A 19,342-nucleotide genomic window follows, 5' to 3' on the forward strand; every position below is an offset into this window, starting at 1 on the left:
GTTTCATAATCACCATTACTGACTCTAGTTTTTCATTCCAGATTTATTTAATTAACTGAATTTTAAATTCCCCGGCTGTTATGCTGGGATTTGACCTCATGTCTAACAACGGATTATTACACCGGGCCTCTGGATTACTAGTCCAGTAACATAACCACTATGCTACCGTACCCTGTGTAAAGAGTGGTGTTGGCAGGGGCCTTTGAGATGGTTGCCTGCTCTTCATTGCCATGGACAACAGTGCCAATTCAAAGAGGGCGGGGTGGGGGGGGGGGGGCGGCGGAGTGGAAAAATGTGAATGGAAGCCAAAAATAAATTGTATCTTGGTTACTTTGTACCAGACACTGCCTCGAAAAAGTGGAGAAAAAAGAGAGCAGTTGCTGCGATTTAAAGAATCCTGGCTCCTCGAAACATTCTCTTGTCTCCTTCTGCTGGAAGGAGGCAGAGCTGAATTCCAGCTTTATCAGCATCCTGTAGGCGGGCGGGCAGGGCAGGGCAGGGCAGCGAATGGAGTGCTGAGGCACACAGGGAGAAAGAGGCAGGGCTTGCCAAGTCCCGCAGATTGAATGGGTGATAAGTGGGGCCTCGGCGGGGTGCCTCCTTAGGGAAGTAATATCAGCCCTTCCATCGGCAGCCCTGCCTGGCTTGCTGGCAGATGGCTGCAGTGAGTCTGTAAAGCATCTCGGTTTACAGCGTACACATGCACAGGAGCTGGCACCGGCCCAAGTCCCAGATGTAAGGGCGGGGGGCGGGGGGGGATTTGTTTTTATTTAGTCGGTGTGTTCCGTCAATGTACAGAAGTTCGAGGCCGAAGTGCACAGTAGCAGCAGATAGCGAGGAAGTCTTGTCTTTTTGTGGTGTGTGTTTGTGTGTGTGTGTGTGTGTGTTTGTGTGTGTGTGTTTGTGGTGTGTGTGTGTGTTTGTGGTGTGTGTGTTTGTGGTGTGTTTGTGGTGTGTGTGTGTGTGTGTGTGTGTGTTTGTGTGTGTGTGTTTGTGTGTGTTTGTGGTGTGCTTGTGTGTGTTTGTGTGTGTTTGTGTGTGTTTGTGGTGTGCGTGTGTGTTTGTGTGTGTTTGTGGTGTGTTTGTGGTGTGTTTGTGTGTGTGTGTGTGTGTGTTTGTGTGTGTTTGTGTGTGTTTGTGGTGTGCGTGTGTGTTTGTGTGTGTGTGTGTGTGTTTGTGTGTGTGTGTGTTTGTGTGTGTTTGTGTGTGTTTGTGGTGTGTGTGTGTGTTTGTGTGTGTGTGTTTGTGTGTGTGTGTGTGTGTGTTTGTGTGTGTTTGTGTGTTTGTGTGTGTGTGTGTTTGTGTGTGTGTGTGTTTGTGTGTGTTTGTGTGTGTTTGTGGTGTGTGTGTGTGTTTGTGTGTGTTTGTGTGTGTGTGTGTTTGTGTTTGTGTGTGTTTGTGGTGTGTTTGTGTGTGTTTGTGGTGTGTGTGTGTGTTTGTGTGTGTTTGTGTGTGTGTGTGTTTGTGTGTGTTTGTGGTGTGTTTGTGTGTGTGTTTGTGTGTTTGTGGTGTGTGTGTGTGTTTGTGTGTGTGTTTGTGTGTGTTTGTGTGTGTTTGTGGTGTGTGTGTGTGTTTGTGTGTGTTTGTGTGTGTGTGTGTTTGTGTGTGTTTGTGTGTGTTTGTGTGTGTTTGTGGTGTTTGTGTGTGTTTGTGTGTGTGTGTTTGTGTGTGTGTGTGTTTGTGTGTGTGTGTTTGTGTGTGTGTGTTTGTGTGTGTGTGTGTTTGTGTGTGTGTGTTTGTGTGTGTGTGTGTTTGTGTGTGTGTGTGTGTGTTTGTGTGTTTGTGTGTGTGTGTGTTTGTGTGTTTGTGTGTGTACTCTAACCTGTTTGCACAGCTGGTGGGAATTCTCCCTCCAACTCACTCATGTGAACTGAGCCCTTCGGCCTGTGAATTAATTACTCTGACCGAACCGCGTAGTGGGTGGGATGGCACCGCCAGTCTGACACCAGGCAATGTTTAAAGAGGGAGTCTTGTTTGATATCTTCAATCAGGCTCGAAACCGTTTCGAATATTCTTGCGCATCCACGACAAGCAGAAACCTAGAAACCACTGGGTGAGGACGTGCTCATACGGTGTTCCTTGGTCATGGTCCCTCTAAATTATCTTTGAACCGGGCGGGCTACAAACTCCCTGAGCACGAAGACAAAAGCTAAATCTCTCGATTAGGCACTTCACAGCCTTCCGGACCCAACATCGAGTTCAACAACTTCAAGTTCTAACCTCTGCCCCCATTTTTTCACATGGCAGCTGTTGCTGATGATTCTGCCATTCCCATTTACACCTCTTCTAAACCCATCTTCCGTTTCTTAACTTGTCCCATTACCGCCCCCTTTCGCCTCGCGCCATCATCCCTTTTGTCATTTAATCTCTCCTGCCGTCCACCCTATCACAGACCTTCCCTTTTGTTCTTTCCTCCCCCTCCCCACTTTCCCTGCCTCAGCACTTGCTTGTTACGTCTCTAACCATTTCCAGTTCTGACCTGAAAGGTCATCGACCTGAAGCATTAACTCTGGCCGGAATTTTGCCGGCGCTCAGGGGGCGGATTTGGAGGCGGGACATCCGGCAAAATCGCAAAGATTGACAGTGGGTCGGAAACCCGAGGTGTCATCAAATGTCCCCATCTGACCGGCTTATTCTTAACTGATCGGCAAGCCCACAGGGTGGGGCTTAACAAGGCCAATTGATATAAAATCACGTCTGTGGGGTCGGGGTCGGATGTAGTTGGGGGCGGGACTGGAACCCGTAAGCCGCCTGACCCGCTCCCAAGCCGCATCGATCAATAAAATCGCGGCCTCTGTTTCTCTCTTCACAGATGCTGCCTGACCTGCTGAGTGTTTCCAGCATTTTCTGTTTTTAATGTCCAAGGGCAGTTTACATTTAAAGCACAGTTATCAACTGACAAGGTTGTGAGCGGCCTGTCAATTTCAGTGCATTCCAGATCGCACGTGTGGGCGCGCGGGCGCACCTTAGAGGGAACATTGTCCCCTGCTGTGTATGAGAGATTGGGCCTATACTCTCTGGAGTTTAGAAGAATGTGAGGTGATCTCATTGAAACATTTAAGATTCTGAGGAGGATTGACAGGGTAGATGCTGAGAGGCTGTTTTCCCCTGGCTGGAGAGTCTAGAACTAGGAGGCATAGTCTCAGGATAAGGGGTCGGCCATTTAAGACTGAGATAAGGAGGAATTTCTTCACTCAGAGGGTTGTGAATCTTTGGAATTCTCTACCCATGAGAACTATGGATGTTCAGTTGTTGAGTATATTCAAGGATGAGATTGATAGATTTTTGGGCTCTAGGGGATTCAAAGGATATGGGGATCGGGCGGGAAAGTGGAGTTGAGGCCGAAGATCAGCCATGATCTTATTGAATGGCGGAGCAGGCTCGAGGGGCCGAATGGCCGACTCCTGCTCCTATTTCTTATGTTCTTCCGCGTGTCTTACGAAACAGCCTCTCAGCAGCTACCCTGTCCAGCCCTCTCACCCGATCCCCTGGTTTCCCTGCTCAGTGAGTTCGGTTAAAATTAACCCCAATTTGTCCAACTCCTGATTGCCTGAAGGATTGTTTTGAGAAATTGGAAATGGCAACACAGCGCGGAACAGCATCTGTAAAAACTGTAGTGTCTGAGTATCAATAATACACGGACTGCAGGAGAAAAATAAAACAGGTATTTACTGAACAGAGGGTAAACTTAAGACTGAAGTACAGAAGCCTGCTATGGCTTTTTATACAGGTGTGGTCACTGCCGGTACTGCAGTATAAAATCAGTTCTTCTCTTAAAGGTACATACACAACAATTCCTCCCCTTTTAGATAAACAGTACATAACATCCATTTAACAACTAAATAATAACTAATTACAATTACAATTTTCTCTGTACTATATACATCAACTGAAATAATTATTTATAAGTTCAGTCTTTGAGGAGGTTTCCTGATCCTGACTGGATAGCGCCTTTCTCGAGTATCCTGTTCTTGTGGCGGAGTCGATTCTGGCTCATTGTCATTGGTTGGTTCGTCAACTTCCAATACCACTGCTTCTGAGGTAGACGCAATCTGTACTTCGGGTTCATTACCAGGTGCACATGCTCGTGGTATGGGTTTGGCTTGTTCCTGTGACTCTAGAATCTGGTCAGCATGGCGTCTCACGATGCTCTCTCCAACGCCCACTGTGTACATTAGTGGTCCCTGCTGTGTGCATCCTCTACCGTAGGCAATGGTAGGCACGACAGCCCATCAGCGTTCCCATGCTGTTTCGTACCATTGTACTCTATGTTGTACTGATGTGCCCCTAGAAAAAGTGACCATCTTTGCAGCCATTGTGCCATCATCACTGGAACGCCCTTCTTTGGGTTAAAAATGGAGACCAGGGGCTGATGATCAGTCAGTAGGGTGAATTTCTGCCCGTGCAGAGAGTGATTGAACTTCTTCACCCCCCCACACCAGGCTGAGGGCCTCCCTGTCAATCTGGGCATAGTTACACTCGGCTGAGGTTAACGAGCGCGACGCAAAGGCTATTGGCCTCTCTGAACCGTCAAGGAATTTGTGTGACAGCACCGCTCCAATGCCGTAGGGAGACGCATCACATGCCAACTGAATCGGTAGTGTTGGGTTGTAGTGGGCCAATACTTCTTTTGAAGTGATTAGGCATTTACATTTCTGAAAGGCACGCTTACACTCATCACTCCATTTCCATGTTACTCCAGTTTGCAGCAGGGCGTTCAGTGGGTGCAGAATTGTAGATAAATTCGGGCAAGAACTTATGGTAGTAGTTCACCAACCCGAGAAACGACCTCAGTTGCGACACATTTTCCGGTGCTGGAGCCTTGACTACAGCCTCAATCTTGTCTGGCGACTTATGCAACCCTTCCTCATCAATCATGTGGCCACAATACGAGATTTGTCTCCTGAAGAACTCGCATTTGGGGCGGTTGGCTCGTAGCCCATATTCCTGTAATCTAGTGAGCACCTGCTCCAGGTTGGCAAGGTGTTCACTGTCATTTTCGCCTGTAACCAGGATGTCGTCCAAATAACACTGGGTCCCCGGGATCCCTTGCAGGACTTGTTCCATCACCCTCTGCCAAATAGCCGGGGCTGATGCTACCCCGAGTACCAGTCGATTGTACTGGTAAAGGCCTTTGTGAGTGTTTATCATGAGGTATTTCCTAGATGCTTCTTCCACCTCCATTTGTAGATACGCTTGGGCCAGATCAATCTTCGTAAAGCGTTTCCCTCCAGATAGTGAGGCGAAAATATCTTCTATCCATGGAAGTGGGTATTGTACTGTGTGCAGGACTGGGTTCACAGTTACCTTGAAGTCCCCACAGATGCGAACCTTCTTCGGCTCCCCAGGCGTGCTACTCAATGATTTCTTCATTACAGGAACGATGGGTGTGGCCCACTCACTCCAGTCCACCTTGGACAGCACACCCGAACGCTCCAGACTCTCCAGTTCTGCTTCAACGGCTGGGCGGATCGTGTACGGTACCGGTCTGGCCTTAAAAAATTTTGGGTTTGCGTTATCTTCAATTTTTATCATTGCCTTTACTCCTTTTAGAGTCCCAAGTCCTTGTTGGAACACCTCTTTCGCGTCAGTTAGAATTTTTGACAGTCGTCCAGGTGTGACGTCATCATCCTTTTTGTCAGTCACAGTTAGCGCCTGAATGGAATGCCAATCCAATTGTATTTTTCAGATCCATTCACGTCCCAATAATGGTGGTCCTCCATCTTGTAGTATATATAGATACAGTTTCTGTGTTTCCTTGCCGTTGTATTTAACTGGCACCCTTATTTTTCCTCTGGGGTAGACTTTTTGCCTTGTGTATGTCTTCAATACAATGGACGTGTCCTTCAAGGGTATGTGTGAGAATAGCCGCTCATAGTCTCGTCGATTCATGACAGTTAGGGCTGATTCTGTATCCAATTCCATCTTTACTTGGGACCCTGCTATCATGAGGGTGACCCAAATGGTTCGGTGATCCTCCTTTGCGATCACGTTGTGTAACTTTAGACAACTTAGTCTCCTGCTCCCAGAGTCATTATCACTCTCCTGATCTTCCGAACTACTGTCTGTCATTTTTTTTACTTTCTTGTACTTTTCCTTAGTAGTTCTTGTAGTGTTGGTTTTCTTTCCCGACCTGCAGACTCTTGCTATGTGTCCCATTTTCCCACATTGCCTGCATACTTTGTCCTTAAACCAGCAGTCCTTCTGATCATGGGTTGTTCTGCCGCAGCGCTAGCACTTTTCTGCTCCATACGTCATTTCGTTAGCGCTGTATTCTTGTGGTTTCTGTTGTATTTCCGCAGCTCCCCGTGCTGCTGCTTTGTAGGATACTGCCACGCTGAAAGCCTGTTCTAGCGTCAGGTCCTTTTCTGAAAGTAGTCGTTTCTGGGTTCCTTCACTCTGGAGCCCGCAGACAAACTTATCCCGTAAGGTGTCTGCCAGTCCTGCTCTGAACTGGCAGTGCTTCGATAACTTGCGTAGTTCCGTAAGATAGTCAGCATTGCTCTCATCTTTGTGCTGGTTTCTTTTATGGAACTTGAATCTTTCTGCTACCAGCAGCGGTGTAGGGTTTAGGTGTTCCTGTAAGATATGAACAATCTTTTCAAAACTTTTCTCCATTGGTTTAGCTGGGGTAATTAAATTCCGCAATAGGCCGTACGTTCTCGCGCCCATCAAATTTAATAATACCGACGCCTTCTTTCCATCGGCCACCTCATTTGCCTTGGAGTACACTTCAATTCTTTCCACTTACGTGGTCCAGTCTTCTACCTCATTGTCTAAAGCAGTGATACTGCCACTCTTCGGCATCTTGGGTGATTTAAAATGGCGCCTCCCGCGCTTTTTCTTCTTCCCCAATGGAATAAAATGGCGCCTCCTGCGCTTTTCCTTCTTCCCCAATGGAATAAAATGGCGCCTCCCGCACTTTTCCTTCTTCCCCTTGCTGCCACGCTGCTCCTAGCATTCTACAGGGTAATGGCGGCGACCCGCGGCTTCGGCGCGTCTCACTTTTCCTTCCCCTCGTTTTATTTTCTCTACGCTGCCCGGTTCTTGAGCACCGACCGCACCCTGTGCGCTCCACCCTCTCTCTCTTTTCCTCCCGACGACGCTGCACAGCCCCTTTGCAGAGTCGCTTGATCGAGCTCGAGCCTGCCGCAGTCCGGAAGGGTCAGCGCACTACCTGCTACCAGCACGATTTGCTGGAACACCTTGACTGGGGAGCCAAGCTCAGCTCTCCACAGCCTCTCCTGCAATTCCCCGAACTCCGATGGATCCTTGGGCGATTGCCCGCGGTCGACGCCCGTTGCTCTGACTTCGACCTCCAAGAAGCTTCTTCTCAGGGAAAGATCCCCGTGAGGTGATGCAGTACTGCAGGTGAGTTCGAACCTGCTCGTCGCCAGTGTAGCGTCCGAGTATCAATAATACACGGACTGCAGGAGAACAATAAAACAGGTATTTACTGAACAGAGGGTAAACTTAAGACTGAAGTACAGAAGCCTGCTATGGCTTTTTATACAGGTGTGGTCACTGCCGGTACTGCAGTATAAAATCAGTTCTTCTCTTAAAGGTACATACACAACAAAAACCAACACAGGAGAGCGTGCAGTGTTTGTACAGGCTCAGCTGTCTGGAGAGTGACTAATGTGGTACAAGTGCAAGGAGTTACTGTGCAAACAGGGTAAGAACAAAACCTGACCCATTGGGAGAGGGTGATTGCATTCTTACTACCAACAGCCATCTGTATTTTTCCTTTTATTTTATAGAAAGTGAATATGGTGAAGAAATCTTATGTCCAACGGTAAGTCTCTACAGTTTTTAGTGCATGAATTATCGTTGCATGGTAGTAAACCATTGGTTGGATCGTTTACCATCCTCATTTGGTCCCAATTTTCTCCCCTCCACGCCTCAAGGCACCGACTTATCCGGAGGTACAGGTCACGGGCACCAGCTGCTCTCTGGAACCTCGTCCAAGTCCAGTCTTCATATGTGAGCTCCACCCTAACTGTTGGAAGCCTATTCGCTCATGACAGGCATTAGAGTGGATCCTATCCTTCTGATGCAGACAGAGACACAGGCTGTGAGAGAGAGAGAGAGGGAGACAGAGAGAGACAGACAATGACAGAGACAGAGAGAGACAGGCAGGCAGAGACAGGCAGAGAGACAGACACACACAGACAGAGAGACAGACAGCCAGAGAGACAGACAGAGACAAACACACACAGGCAGAGAGACAGACACACACAGGCAGAGAGATAGACAGAGAGAGAGAGACACAGAGAGACAGACACACACAGGCAGAGAGACAGAGACAGAGAGACTGACACACACAGGCAGAGAGATAGACACAGAGAGAGAGACACAGAGAGACAGACACACACAGGCAGAGAGACAGAGACAGAGAGACTGACACACACAGGCAGAGAGATAGACACAGAGAGAGAGACACAGAGAGACAGGCACAGAGAGACAGAGCGACACACACACACACAGGCAGAGAGACAGAGACAGAGAGACAGGCACAGAGAGACAGAGCGACACACACACACACACACACACACACACACACAGACAGAGACTAAAATACACATGCATTCCTGCAGCGTCACCTGACTGCTCACAAACAGGAACACTGGTTTCTTTATGACTTACCTCACCCCGCAACACTTTTGATTCTCCAATTGCTGCCCTTCAAACACGAACCAGAATAACCCCAGGTGCCAAGTGAGCTGAATTCAGTCGGTGCAGTAACAGGGACCACTACAAATGCCTCAACTCCCACAGTGATTTTATTCAGGATTTCCTAACTTTGCACTATTGTCCGACTGATTCACAAGGACGGGAGAGATCTTCCGTTGCCCCTCTGACTCTAATTAATAAATTGTTAACTGAATTGAAAATGATGGAAGGAGGTGTATAAATGTCAAACTGTACCTGCATTCTCCATTTTAGGAGCTACTCCGGGACGATATTGAATATGAGCGGGAGATGAACAGGTTCTCCATGATACCATTTCCTCCCTGCAAGGCATCTTTGATACGGCGGGTTAAAGAGGAGGACCCAGCCAGCAGGTGACATATTAGGAGGAGGCCTAACGGAGCTTCAACCAATTGCTCTGCGCTCCTCCAATTCTGCCCTCTTGAGCATCCCTGATTATAATCGCTCAACCTTTGGTGGCCGTTCCTTCTGTTGCCTCGGCCCTAAACTCTGGAATTCCCTGCCTAAACCTCTCCCCCTCGCTACCTCGCTCTCCTCCTTTAAGACGCTCCTTAAAACCGACCTCTTTGACGAAGCTTTTGATCAAATTCATCTAATTTCTCCTTATGTGGCTCCTGTGCAGTGCCGTGGGACATTTTACTACGTTAAAGGCGCTATATAAATACAAGTTGTTGTTGTACCTCTTTGACCAAGCTTTTGGTCACCTTATCCTAATATCTCCTTATGTGGCTCGGTGTCAAATTTCTATCTGATAACGCTCCCCGGAAGCACCTTTGGACATTTATACTTCTTGAAAGACGCTGTATAAATGCAAGTTGTTGTTGTTGTTGTAGGGCACTTTCTCCGTCCTTGTCATTACCTGAGCTCACGAACATCAACCTCAGCGTCAAACATGACCATAATAGCGTCCTCGATGACATCGCCGTCGCCGGGGGAAACGAGACTGGTATCTTCGCCAAGTCTGTACGGCAGGGGCCGGAGGCGGAAGAGGTCGGAGTGCAGGTCGGGGGTCAACCGCTGCCGGTACGTCAGGCCCTGGGCGCACCTCTGGCCTGATCGGTCTTGCCGTCAGCAACTCTTTCCCTGTTAACCTTCTGGACCAATTTTATCGAGAAGTGTCAGCGAAGGGCCAAAATACATGGCCTGAGGGCCACCTGGATTGGTATAAAAGCCTGGTCAGACTCCACCTGGGGCACTGCGTTCAGTTCTGGGCACCGCACCTCAGGAAGGATGTATCGGCCTTAGAGAGGGTGCAGCGCAGATTTACCGAATGATCCCAGGGCTAAAAGGGTTAAATTATGAAGAACGATTGCATGGATCAGGCTTGTCTTCCTTTGAGTAAAGGGGTGATCTAATTGAGGTATTTAAGATAATTAAAGGAGTTGATAGGGTAGATAGAGGGAAACTGTCCAGAACAAAGGGGGCATAACCTTAAAATTAGACCTAGGCCATTCAGGGGTGATGACAGGAAGCACTTCTTCACACAAAGGGCAGCGGAATTCTGGAACTCTATCCCCCCAAAATATTAAGGTTTATGGAACTAAGGCGGGTATTTGGAGTTAAGATACAGATCAGCCATGATCTAATTGAATGGCGGAACAGGTTCAAGGGGCCAAATGGCCTCCTCCTGTTCCTATGATTGAAAGGTGACGGAGTACTGATTAGGTAAGGCCTAGGTTACGCTTTCAATGGCTGAAGACCGTAACTTCGGCGCACTTCCCGGATACTTCGGGTTTCCGCCGAAATTACTGCGACTATTCGGGAGAATCCCCGAGGAAATTCTCAGTGTATGGGAGGAAGGGAAGACTGAGGGAGGAATTCTCCACAATGTTGGGAAAGAATGCGTTCGCTTCAGGAGTCCGTGGATCTCAGTACTCAACCTAGTGTAGGAAGGAGGAACAGTGTGTGGGGTGGCATAGCTGGAGGTTAGGAAGGGCAAGAGAGAAAAATTCAGAAAAGCAGTGACCATCGTAATATCAACCAAATAGAGAAAGGAAGAAATAAAGACTTGCATTTCTATAGCGCCTTCCACGACTTCAGGATCTCCCAAAGCATTTTACAGCCAATGAAGTACTTTTTGAAGTGTAGTCACTGTTGTAATGTAGGAAACACGGCTGCCAAGTTGCGCACAGCAAGCTCCCACAAACAGCAATCTGATAATGACCAAATTATCTGTATTAGTGATGTTGGTTGAGGGATAAATATTGACCAGGACACCGGGGAGAACTGCCCTGCTCTTCTTCAAAACAGTGCCATGGGATCTTTTACATCCACCTGAGCGAGCAGACAGTGCCTCGGTTTAACATCTCATCTGAAAGACGGTGCCTCCGACAGTGCAGCACTCCTTCAGCACTGCGCTGGGAGTGTCAAACCTAGATTACAAAAAAGTTAGTGGTAGAGAGAGAGGTCGAAGGGCAGAGGTTAGAGAAGGATCACTTATCAGGCAACAAAGCCTGTTCAGTGTTAGCTGTGGCTCAATTGGTAGCACTCTTGCCTCTGAGTCAGAAGATTGTGGATTCAAGTCCCACTCCAGAGATTTGAGGACAAAATACAGGCTGATACTCCCAGTGCAGTACTGAGGGTGTGCTGCACTGTCAGAGGTGCTGTCTTTCAGATGAGATGTTAAACCGTCTGCTCTCTCAGGTGGACGTAAAAGATCCCATTGCACTAATTCGAAGAAGAGCAGGGGAGTTCTATCCCGGTGTTCTGGCCAATATCGTATCTCTCAACCAACATCACTAAAACAGGTGACCTGGTCATTATCACATTGCTGCTTGTGGGAGCTTGCTGTGTGCAAAATTGGCTGCTGTATTTCCTACATTATACAACAGTGACCACACTTCAAAAAGTACTTCATTGGCTGTAAAGCACTTTGGGACGTCCTGAAGTCGTGAAAGGCGCTATAGAAATCCAAGTCTTTCTTTCTTCTACCCTGTTCAGACGTGTGAGAAAGGTGTTAAGTCCGCAGACATAGGAGCGGAGATAAATTCTTCAGTTTCAGTGGCAGGGCTGATGTGTAAAAACGCACAGGTTTGCAGTGCCTAGCGTCTGCTGCTAGAGGTCAGCATTTCTGTTTGTTCAGCGATGGACCAGGAGATTGTGGTCTAAAGCACCCTGATTGGCTTCAGGGCGTTGGAGCAGGGAATGGTCCACGGGGCTGGCTCACTAACAAACCGTTGGAGTTTAGTTCTTGTGCTTTACGACGGTGTTTTACCAACTGAAGCAACACGATTATCATCTGGTACTTCCGACATTGCGTGCAAACTAGCACAGAGCCACAGTAAGCTGAACGGCCTCCTTCGGTGTTTTAAACTTCTATGGTTTTATAGTGAATTTTGCTTTTTACAAAACTTCATGTTGGTACTGATAGCTTTGAGGCTGTGTAGAGTACCACAGGATATTGGATCATTCAGGATGATGATTCTGTAGTGAAGAAATATGAACAGTTAAAGAGATTCTCCACCTTCAGTAGATATCAGTGTTTTATATCAGTTTGAGGTTTTTTTATTTGTTCCTGGGATGTGGGCATCCAGTGGGAATTCAGATAAGACTGCCCCACCTTTACTTCAAGTAGGACCTGAGCAGTTGGCAGAGGAAAGAGACTTTCATCTGGTCAGGCCGGGCTGTGCTCAAGCCAAGGAGTCGGAGGTGAAAGGATGAATTTGTGACCCATAAGACTGCTCGATCCCTTAGCCTCAAGTGTATTTGAATCTTTCTTTCAGCTGGAGGAAGGGACGAGGCAGAGAATATCGCTACAGGACTGTACCGAAAAGGATGCCTCCTGGGCCTTGCATAGGTGCCCCTTGGCAGGTTCCCTTCAATTTCAGCAGAATGAAGAGGGTAAGTAGGCAGAAACCAAGGGGCTGCTCAGAAGGTGCTCCAATGTGATGCATGTTTAGTTGGTGAAAACGTAATTAATGGGCTTCCTTGGGGAGGCCTCTTGCACATCCCCCAATTCCCATCGCTCCACCATTGGTGGCCGTGCCTTCAGCTGCCGAAGCCCTAAGCTCTGAAATTCTCCTCGCTAAACCTCTCCGCCTCTCTCTTTCCTCCTTTAAGACCCTCCTTAAAACCTACCTCTTTGACCAAGCTTTTGGTCACCGGTCCTAGTATCTTCTTATGTGTCAATTTTATTTTGCTAACGCTCCTATGAAGCATCTTGGGACATAACAACAGAAAATGCTGGAAAAACTCAGCAGGCCAGGCAACATCCGTGGAGAGAAATTAGAGTCAACATTTCGGGTCAAAACCCTTTATCAAGACTAAAGGGGCACAGGGAATGAAATAGATTAAGAGGCCAGGCTGGGAGAGAACAAAAGAGAAGTGAAGAGACATTAAGAGGTATTCAAAACCAGATGAGATGGTGGTCGGACTAGTGGAGACAAAAGAGGGCTCTAGATTAGGTGTGAAATGCGCTGGCAGAATGGGAGACAGCTGCCATGTGGGAGAGAGAAAAAAAAAGGAAAGGTGGGGGGGTGGGGGAAACCAAAACAAAGGTGTGGATAAAAAATATAAGTCAAAATGTAATAGGGGCCGAGGTTATGATCTGAAATTGTTGAACTCAATATTAGGCTGTAAAGTGCCTAATCAGAAGATGAGGTGCTGTTCCTTGAGTTTACGTTGAGCTTCCGTGGAACAATGCAAGAGGCCGAGGACGGTGAGATCCGAGTGGGAATGGAGCGGTGAATTAAAATGACAGGCGACCGGAAGCTCGGGGTCACCCTTACAGACTGAATGGAGGTGTTCCGCAAAGCGGTCACCCAATCTGCGTTTGGTCTCCCCAGTGTAGAGGAGACCGCATCGTGAGCAGCGAATACAATATACTAGATTGCAAGAAGTACAAGTAAATCGCTGTTTCACCTGGAAGGGGTGTTTGGGGCCCTGGACAGTGGGAAGGGGGGAAGGTATAAGGGCAGGTGTTGCATGTCCTGTGCTTGCACGGGAAGTGCCAGGCGAAGGGGAAGGGGTGCTGGGGGTGATAGAGGAGTGGACTAGGGTGTCTCGGAGGGAGCGGTCCCTACGGAATGCTGAAAGGGGAGGGGAGGGGAAGATATGTTTGGTGGTGGGATCACTTTGGAGGTGGTGGAAATGGCGGAGGATGATCCGTTGAATGTGAAGGCTGGTGGGGTGAAAGGTGAGGACAAGGGGAACCCTATCGTGGTTCCAGGAGGGAGGGGCAGGGGTGAGGGCAGAAGTGCGGGAGATAGAACGGACACGGTAGAGGGCCGTGCCAACCACGGTAGAGGGGAATCCTTGGTTGAGGAAAAATGAAGACATGTCGGAAGCACTGGTGTGGAAGGTGGCATCATCGGAGCAGATGCAGTGGAGACGGAGAAACTGGGAGAATGGAATAGAGTCCTTACAGGAGGCAGGGTGGGAGGAAGTGTAGTCCAGGTAGCTGTGGGAGTCAGTGGGCTTGTAGTGAATATTGGTCAATAGCCTATCCCCAGAGATGGAGACGGAGAAGTCGAGGAAGGGAAGGGAAGAGTCAGAGATGGACCATGTGAAGGCTTATACCTCCCCCCTTCCCACTGTCCAGGGCCCAAACACCCCTTCCAGGTGAAACAGCGATTTACTTGTACTTCTTGCAGTCTAGTATACTGTATTCACTGCTCACGATGCGGTCTCCTCTACATTGGTGAGACCAAACGCAGATTGGGTGACCGCTTTGCGGAACACCTCCGTTCAGTCCGTAAGGGTGACCCCGAGCTTCCGGTCGCCTGTCATTTTAATTCACCGCTCCACTCCCACTCAGACCTCACCGTCCTCGGCCTCTTGCATTGTTCCACGGAAGCTCAACGTAAACTCGAGGAACAGCACCTCATCTTCCGACTAGGCACTTTACAGCCTTCCGGACTCAATATCGAGTTCAACACTTTCAGATCATAACCTCGGCCCCTAGTACATTTTTACTTATATTTTTTATCCACACCTTTGTTTTGGTTTCCCCCCTCCCCCCTTTCCTTTTTTTTCTCTCTCCCACATGGCAGCTGTCTCTCAGTCTGCCAGCGCATTTCACACCTAATCTAGAGCCGTCTTTTGTCTCCACTAGTCCTATCACCATCTCGTCTTGTTTTGAATACCTCTTAATGTCTCTTCTCTTTTGTTCTATCCCAGCCCGGCCTCTTAATCTATTTCATTCCCTGTGCCTCTTTAGTCTTGATAAAGGGTTTTGACCCGAAACGTTGACTCTAATTTCTCTCCACGGATGGCCTGGCCTGCTGAGTTTTTCCAGCATTTTCTGTTGTTATTAAGCATCTTGGGACGTTTTACTACGTTAAAGGCGCCATATCAATGCAGGTTGTTGCTGTAGGAATGTGGTGCAGGTAAGCAGGAGAACGGAGTCACAATAACGCACCCCTTTAACAGCGCATAGCGGAAAGCGGGAGTCACCTTGGGGAAAGTACGTCCACGTGAGTGTGCGGTGCACACACGTATGTATCCATGTTTGTGCGTGACCATGTGCACGCATGTCTGTGCCCGCACTTGCCCGTCCATGTGCAGGCATGTGTAGCCAAGGTACATGCGGGGTGCCCTGGAGTGTACCCCCACCCACCCCCACGTCTGTCTTTTCTTAGCTGCGTCTGCGCGTGGGCAAAGATTCTTCTCTCGCGCCAGTGTTAACACATGGACCTCTAGGTTACAGGAGGCTTGAGAGGGTCCTTGAGGACGAGGAGCCGGTGGGCGGAGATTCCTTCTACATCCGAGTGAACCTGAACATTCTGGGTCAAGTGGACAGCTGCTCCTTGCAGGTGAAGTGCGACGAGATCCTGCACGTGTTGGACACCGGCTATCACACAGAATGCGACTGGTTGTGTGCCCGCGTCGACCCGTTTACCATGGAGGACCTGGAGCAGGGACCCATCCCCAGCTACAGCAGGTACAGTATGGGCTACTTCATAAAATTAGACTTGCAGAGCGGGCGGACAAATGGCAAATGAACTTCAGTCTAGCAACAGGTGAGGCGGCTCATTATGGTTGGAGGCGTAAGGAGGCCACTTACTCCTGGGAAGGGAAGAAACTAAATGGGGTAGCGGAGCAAGGAGCTTGGGAATACAGTTACGTAAGTGGCTAAAAGTAGCAATACAAGGACAATATAAAGTACATACAAAGTACTGAGGTTCCTTTCTAGAGGAATAGAATTCAAAAGTAGGAAGTAAATGTCAAATTTATATGGAATCTCGGTTAGACCACACTTTGAGTACTTGTCTGCAGTGCTGGTCTCCATACCACAAAAAAGATACTGAAGCACTGGAGAAATTGCAGAAAAGATCCATGAGGCGATTACCAGAATTGAGAAGATGCAACTATCAGTAAAGATTGAGCAGCCTTGGTGGCTCTTTTCTCTGGAAAAGAGAAGACGAGGAGGACCTGACCGAGATCTTGTAAAAATTATGAAATTGTGCATATGGATGTGGAGAAATGGTTTCCACCTGTGGGTGAGTTAAGAGCAAGAGGGTAGAACGAGAAGGTCGCCACTAACAAATCAAATAAGGAGGAATTTCTTTGCAGAGTGTGTTGAGAATGTGGAAGTAGCCACCACATGGAGTGGTTGCAGCATCTGGCGTTAATGCGTTCAATAAGTTTTTTTTAAAATTAGTTTATGGGATGTGGGTGTTGCTGGCAAGGCCAGCATTTATTGCCCATCCCTAATTGCCCTTGAGAAGGTGGTGGTGAGCTGCCTTCTTGAACCGCTGCAGTCCGTGTGGTGAAGGTACTCCCACAGTGCTGTTAGGGAGGGAGTTCCAGGATTTTGACCCATCGACGTTGAAGGAACGGCCGATATACTTCTAAGTCAGGATGGTGTGTGACTTGGAGGGGAACTTGGAGGTGGTGGTGTTCCCATGCGCCTGCTGCCCTTGTCCTTCTAGGTGAAAGAGGTCGCGGGTTTGGGAGGTGCTGCCGAAGAAGCCTTGGCGAGTTGCTGCAGTGCATCTTGTAGATGGTACACACTGCAGCCACGGTACGCCGGTGGTGGAGGGAGTGAATGTTTAAGGTGGTGGATGGGGTGCCAATCAAGCGGGCTGCTTTGTCCTGGATGGTGTCGAGCTTCTTGAGGGTGAAAGGAATAGAGGGATAGGGGGTCAGGGTGGGAAGATATAATCAGAGTAGGAGGAGGCTCATGTGGAGCATAAACACCAGCATGGAGCAGTTGGGCTGAATGGCCTGTTTCTGTGCTGTAGGTTTGATGTAATTCTGAATATATGCAGCTACTTTGAGGCTGATTGCCATATTATCATTTCATAAAGGTTTCTTAAAGCCAAGAGACAGAGGAGACTTTGACCTGATCAGCCTGGTGATGGTGAGGTGAAAATGGGCTGCTTTTCATGGCATATCTCCCTCTTTTTTTCAGAGCTCACCAGCTCCTCCTGGTTAAAATCTACGCACTGACAGGAACCTTCCAGAAGAATGAGAGAGAGAAAATGGTAAAGTGACAAAGAACCTGGTCATTGTACTTGTACCATGTCATAAGAACGTAAGAATTAACAGCAGGAGTCGGCCGTACGGTCCCTCGAGCCCATTCAATAAGATCGTGGCTGATCATCGACCTCAACTCCACTTTCCTGCCCGATCTCCATATCCCTTGATTCCCCATGATCTCAGCCATGAATATATTCAACGATTCAGCATCCACAATCCTCTGAGAGTAGAGAATTCCAAAAATTCACAACCCTCTGAGTGAAGAAATTCCTCCTCATCTCAGTCCTAAATGGCCGACCCCTTATCCTGAGACTGTGCCCCCTAGTTCTAGACACTCCAGCCAGGGGGAAACAACCTCTCAGCATCTACCCTGTCAATCCCCCTCAGAATCTGATATGTTTCAATGAGATCACCTCTCATTCTTCTAAACTCCAGAGAGTATTGGCTCATTCTACATAATCTCTCCTCATAGGACAGCCTGCTCATCCCAGGAATCAATCTGTCACCAGTTCTAGGGTCTCACTAGTCAAATGGGATACTTCTCCCATTTTGTTTAAGAATATATCATGTAATCGGGCATTAATCCAGAAGATGGACCTTAGTTGTGGAGGTAATGTTGAAATAAAAGTAATGACCATTGAGTATTTATTGAAGAGGTGGTTGTGCCTTATTTCCCTATTGCAAGTTTTGAAATATTAAAGTTGAGTTATAAGACTGACTGCTCTTCTCACTGTTCTGGTTCTTACCGCTTGTGTTTTATGAAGCTTACGAAGAACGATGATAAGCTGAAAAAATCATGTCAGGATCGGGTGAGGATAGTGCCTGCCAGCCCTCCGAGGCATCTGCCCAGTGCCAATAGTCCATCCCTCAGATGCTGCCAAGAAAGTGAGTCAATTCTACTGAACGCCTCCTCTCCATATAAAGATTAAGGAACAAATCCTACCCATCAAATCCCTTCAATGGAGGCATTGTGCCCATTTGGACAAAGGATGTCATAGGCAAACCGTCAGACATTGGTGGCACAGGTGGTCCTGGAGGTGATAATCCCTTTTTTTTTTAATTCGTTCATGGGATGTGGGCGTCGCTGGCAAGGCCAGCATTTATTGCCCATCCCTAGTCGCCCTGGAGAAAGTGAGCCGCCTTCTTGAACCGCTGCAGTCCGTGTGGTGAAGGTACTCCCACAGTGCTGTTACGGAGGGAGTTCCAGGATTTTGACCCAGCGACGATGAAGGAACGGCCGATATATTTCCAAATCAGGATGGTGTGTGGCTCGGAGGGGAACTTGGAGGTGGTGGTGTTCCCATGCGCCTGCTGCCCTTGTCCTTCTAGGTGGTGGAGTTCACGGGTCTGGAAGCTAACTTCTAGGGTTAGCTGTTGAGGCATAAACTATGTCAACATTCAAAATTAAATTGGAGAGGTGGAGGAAGGAGAAGGCGTTGAAGGAATATAGAAACAGGGCAGGCGAATGGGATTAGAACTATTTATTCGCTTGAAGAAAGACTTGCATTTATATAGTGCCTTTCACGGCCTCAGGATGCCTCAAAGCACTTTACAGTAAATGAAGTAATTTTGAAGTGTAGTCACTGTTGTAATGTGGGAAATACAGCAGCCAATTTGCACACAGCAAGCTCCCACAAACAGCAATGTGATAATGACCTGATAATCTGTTTTTTTTTAATGATATTGATTGAAGGGTAATTATTGACCAGGACACCTCCCCTGATCTTCTTCAAAGTATTGCCATGAGATCTTTTATGTTCACCTGAGAGAGCAGATGGGGCCTCGGTTTAATGCCTCATCCGAAAGACGGCACCTCCGACAGTGCAGCGCTCCCTCAGCACCGCACTAGAGTGTCAGCCTAGGATTTTTGTGTTTAAGTCTCTGGAGTGGGACTTGAACCCACAACCTTCTTAACTCAGGAGGTGAGAGTGCCAGCAACTGAGCCACAGCTGACACTGGAGAGTAAATGCCAACACAGGCTGGTTGGGCCGAATGGCCTATTTAAGTGTTGTAACTTCTATGCATTTCTATGCTACTGCACTGACGCAGAAAACGTGTAACCTTCTATTCCTTTCTCCCTCATGTACTAATTGTGCTTCCCCTTAAATGCATCTATGCTATTACCTCAACTCCTCCTTGTGGTAGCGAGTGCCACATTCTCACCACTCTCTGGATAATGATGTTTGTCCTGAATTCCTTATTGGATTTA

At 48.0% G+C, this 19,342-nt stretch overlaps 1 protein-coding gene across 1 annotated transcript in view; it reads left to right on the forward strand.

Annotated features, from left to right (window-relative positions):
- LOC147099461 (caspase recruitment domain-containing protein 11-like) overlaps nt 1-19,342 on the forward strand; it is a 181,947-nt gene that overhangs the window by 148,506 nt on the left and 14,099 nt on the right. Inside the window, exons 11-17 of the mRNA XM_085969636.1 lie at nt 7,761-7,795; nt 8,947-9,065; nt 9,546-9,735; nt 12,435-12,552; nt 15,352-15,592; nt 17,066-17,138; nt 17,898-18,018. Coding sequence (XP_085825762.1) covers nt 7,761-7,795; nt 8,947-9,065; nt 9,546-9,735; nt 12,435-12,552; nt 15,352-15,592; nt 17,066-17,138; nt 17,898-18,018 — 897 coding nt within the window. The remainder of the gene's footprint in view (nt 1-7,760; nt 7,796-8,946; nt 9,066-9,545; nt 9,736-12,434; nt 12,553-15,351; nt 15,593-17,065; nt 17,139-17,897; nt 18,019-19,342) is intronic.

Source organism: Somniosus microcephalus, chromosome 28 (genome assembly GCF_052327205.1).
Source record: "Somniosus microcephalus isolate GS21.2 chromosome 28, FLI_Smic_1.0, whole genome shotgun sequence".
Classification (NCBI taxonomy): Eukaryota; Metazoa; Chordata; class Chondrichthyes; order Squaliformes; family Somniosidae; genus Somniosus; species Somniosus microcephalus.